This window comes from Sycon ciliatum, chromosome 3 (assembly GCF_964019385.1).
Source record: "Sycon ciliatum chromosome 3, ocSycCili1.1, whole genome shotgun sequence".
Lineage (NCBI taxonomy): Eukaryota > Metazoa > Porifera > Calcarea > Leucosolenida > Sycettidae > Sycon > Sycon ciliatum.
The window spans coordinates 40,302,679-40,306,987 of NC_088645.1; the positions used below are offsets into that span (position 1 = coordinate 40,302,679).

The window sequence follows — 4,309 nt, forward strand, 5'->3', positions numbered from 1 at the left end:
CGCGGACGACAGGCCCAGATGGGCCAGAAACAGACTGAAAAAGCGCGCAGGTTCAACCTGATCATAAATAACGCATTGAGGTGTGAACACACTTGATATGCACGTGCAGGAAGACAACCCGATAGACTAGACTACGACTACGAGTACGACAGCCACATGCCATGAGTCGCTGTTGAAGTGTTGACATGGTTGAGGGTTGACCTGAAAAGGCTGAAGTGAAGTGAAGGCTCTTTCAAATCGCTTTTCACTTCAGTTCTCTGCTCGTCAGATGTGCCGTCGGTCTACATTCATTTCCTTCTGCCGAGGCTTCAAACGTTGTTCCCCTTGGCGAGTTTTTCAAGTCCAGAACGATGTGTTCGCGTGTGACTGACTACGTTTCCCGTTTGACGAAGAGACGAGCTCGATACAATAATGTCACTTCCCCTCGTGTTTGAATGAAAATTACGAGCCTGTGCTAGCCCGTCATCTGGGGCCAAATCAACCGGCTTTCCAAATCTTTTCTATGGCGTTTCGTAATGGCTAGCTTTGGGCGGAGTGCTGTTTGTAAACTGTTCTCTGAGGCGTAAAACATGGTAAGCACCACTCTCGTGTACTAGCGACACGAGCAAATTTGCGGTGGTGGTGTTGAGCTGTTGCGAATGTTGCATTTCTGTTCTAGCAGTGTTTTTTCTTCTTTTCTTCTTCGCCCACAGAGCTAGAGAGACGAAGCCCAATCCCAGAAGCCGGGGACCCAGACCACGTGTAGTGGGCCTGGTGTGAGACAAGGCAGACTGGCCTGAGCCTGAGGGCCTCGGCTACTATTCGGGTAAGGCCTTAGGCAGTGAGTGTAAAGACAGGCATTGTTTCAACCAGTCACCGGGGAGTTTAGGGCTTCCCTGTTTTGTAGTGACATAATCATTGTCGTTGTGCAACTCCAGCCCGGGTTGGTTGGCAAGCGGGCTGCACGTTGTTCATTCTAGTCCTGCCTGAACCCGGGATAGTATGGGGCATGTACATGTAAGAGAGACACACACACACACACACTGAGAACTAATTGTACCAGTTATTTACCTGTCCAACAGGCTAGCTCTGTTGGCAACTGTTGCAGCATTGATCACACTCTGTGAGGATTCTTTGCAGTAATCCACGTAATGCAATCAGGGGCATAGCTCGCACATCTGTGGTGTGGTGGGCACTGGCACTGCTGATTAATTATTCACTTGTCCTGTCTTTCTAAATAACATGTTATTGCACATGTTCTTGGTTTAGTTTTTGGCCTTTTTCGTGCTTTGGAAAAAAACAAAAAAAAACTGGAAGTGTACAAATTTTCGGCCCATTCAAATTTCCACCTCCTACTCCCAGGGCTAAAACCCATTTTGGCCCTTTCAAATTTTTGGCCCGTACTCCTGCCGCCTATATACACTGTCACGCTGAACCTTGCAAAATATGACCGGGCCGAAAATGGCCGAAAAAAGCCGAAAATAAATATGCGCCGAATATTTGTCGACTTACAGTCTGTCACCCTGCATGATGGAATGAGTCCTCAGGACATTAGTCACTTGCCGTTTGACCTCGGATATATATTTGCAAAGACGCGCGTGCATGGTAGATGGTAGCTTACTGAACGCTTTGCGTTGTTGTTGCTGCTGCTGTTGTTGTTGTTGTTGTTGTTGTTGTTGTTGTGGTTGTTGTGGTTGTTGTTGTTGTTTGTTGTTGTTTCCTGTTGATAGGCGTGTGCATCTCTGTAGCGGACGGTGGCGGTGAGAGTGCTTCGGCAGCAGCAGTACCAGCAGCAGTAGCAGCAGCAGCAGCAGTAGCATGGCCAGCGTGTGCAAGTCAGCGGTGCAGACCTGGGGCAACAACGAGTGGGGCCAGACGGGCCAGATGACCAGCGGCTCTAAGTCTGCACTGGGTGCAGCTGCATTCACTGGTGAGTGAAAGTCGTGCTCAGCGGCGGATCCAGTGTCGTGCTAAAGGGGTTAACCTCTTTAGCTGCCTGAATGCGCCCCATGTCAACACCTGTGCAAGTTGCATTTTCCTATGAAAGTACTAGCTGTTCAAGGATCAATAACTTTACCTTGCCTTAGACGAATTCCACGATCTTGAGCTTCCTCGAAAGGCCTTGAGACGAGGAACAAACTGGTTTCAAACCCAGCCCAGAGCGAGACCAACGCCCCGTGCTACAGTCTGTCAAACCTCATCCACGCGCTCGACAGACTTGAGCAAGGCCAAGACCAAAATCCTCAACTGCTATTTCGGCCTCCTTCCATGTATTGAGCTCAAAGGTTTTGTGTGGACTCCCGAGATCCACTATCATCATTTGACTCTGGTTTCCATGGCAGCAGGTAGCGCAAAATGATCCAAAAGTGGTAAATACGCGTTCTGCAGACCGCGCAAAAAATCTAGTTGAGATATGTGGTGTCGAGTCCCATATCCCAACAACCGGTGGTCGCATCGCCTCGGGGATTGTTTCTATCGCCAGCTGAGACTTTTTCTTACAGATACTTCCTCCGCGTCATCGAAATTGTCGCAGTTTGACTTTTGATATAAAACGGGGTATTTACTCTCCAGCACACGTACCAGAGGCAAGGAATTCGACATAGGCGATAGTCATCAGTATAGAGTGACGGCAAAGGTCTTTTTTCTGTTATTGGAAGCTGGAATTTTTGAACTAGACGCAATTTCTTCGCTGATGTCGCTGCGATGGTAATTTAGACTCGCTGAGATCAGTCAGGCGTTGCAGCCTGCACATTTCTCGTGCTGATGGCCATTCACTCAAGCCTCATCACTGTTTTACCTTAGCTGGGGTGAGAATGACTTTGTGGAACAAGTGGCAGCGCTTGGAGAAACATCGAGGGGTCAGCAAACTAAATGCTTGCAACAGCGATAAAATTTGTCGCTCTGGCTGAGACACTCAGTACATGATTGTTATTGTACCTGCAAGAGCCGTGTAGACTCTACACGTAGTGCTAGTGATGCACGCGCAGGTGCCGTACCGGTACCGGGCCATGGTATAATTACCAGTGATGCTGAAAAAGAGGGCGCGCTGGACGTGATAGTACACTTACCTGCATGAGCTGTGAGTGTGACCACACAGCTAAAATAAAAAAATGGGCATGCCACGGCTAAAAAAAGGTCATTTCAAGATCGAGGTGATTCCGCCGACGGTAATCAACCGACCTCGCAACGATCGTGTATTCTTACTAGGCTTCGTTGGTGGTGAAATAGAAATCATCCAGAGCTAGCAGACGACAAGCATAGCAGCTCTTGTCCTGTGGAGAAAGTCAAAGCGTTTGAGATGAGGCACGACCAACTTTCAACCTTCCTTGAAATATTTCAGAACGATATTTTTGCGTCCATTGACATCAGCGACGACGAGGACTTCATCTCTGCATGAAAACTCTCAGTCCAACTGTCCTGGAACGTTACACTAGTCTTCAGACTATCATACTGTGTAATAAGTTTTGAATGGCTTAGCTTATGGAGCTGTCAGTAACAAGTGACAAGTCACTAGTCAAACTGCGACAATTTCGATGACACGGAGGAAGTACCTATTTCGATTGTGAGAGTTGATCAAGTATTGACGGAGTTACGATAGTTAACAAGCCAGTAGGGACTCGATACGGACCCCACGGCTGAGATCCAGGTCCACTGTACAGCGTTGTACTAGTGCGACGGGCGTGGGACAATACGCTCTAGTACGACGCCCGCGCTATAGAGGTTAAAGATAGATGCGTATGCTCTATGATGATCATAGATGCATCCGAGTCTCCCAGCGTTTACTTGCCGCTGGCCACCTTATTCGAATAGGGGTTTCAACAGCAAGATTATAACGTGAAGCAACTTGGATGAATTTGTATGTATGCGAAGTGCAACAGGGGAATGCATGCAGGGCGATAGTGTGGGTTCGAATCCTGTGTTGTATGCTGGTGGTACTGGAGACGTACTGTGCAGCTAAATTACATCATTTGTGCCAAACTAATCTGGGTGCGGCTCATTCCGGTGCGGCTTATACTCGGGGAAAGTATGGTATCACGCTTTTGACAAGATATTGCAATGTTGGATCACAATTGTATGTTTCCTCATGGTATCACGCTTTTGACAAGATATTGCTATGTTGGATCACAATTGTATGTTTCCTCGGTTTTTGCTTTTCTTCTTCAATTCTACCTTCATCCCGAACTCCTCTGGATAAATCCCTTTTTGCCTTCCCCCCCCCCCCCCCCCCCACACACACACAATCACTCATAATTATGATGAATGTTCCTGTCAAACCAACCTTGCCCACCCTTGCTCGTCTAAAATCACTCTGTGCCCTCCTGATGTCCAC

The 4,309-nt window shown here is 47.9% G+C and overlaps 1 protein-coding gene across 1 annotated transcript in view; it reads left to right on the plus strand.

The window, feature by feature from the left end:
• The first annotated feature begins 226 nt into the window (after positions 1-226).
• Positions 227-4,309, plus strand: part of LOC135813091 (uncharacterized) — a 13,115-nt gene continuing 9,032 nt past the window's right edge. The window contains exons 1-3 of the mRNA XM_065326308.1: positions 227-572; positions 693-805; positions 1,710-1,909. Of these exons, the coding sequence (XP_065182380.1) occupies positions 1,798-1,909 (112 nt within the window). The 5' untranslated portion in view covers positions 227-572; positions 693-805; positions 1,710-1,797. The remainder of the gene's footprint in view (positions 573-692; positions 806-1,709; positions 1,910-4,309) is intronic.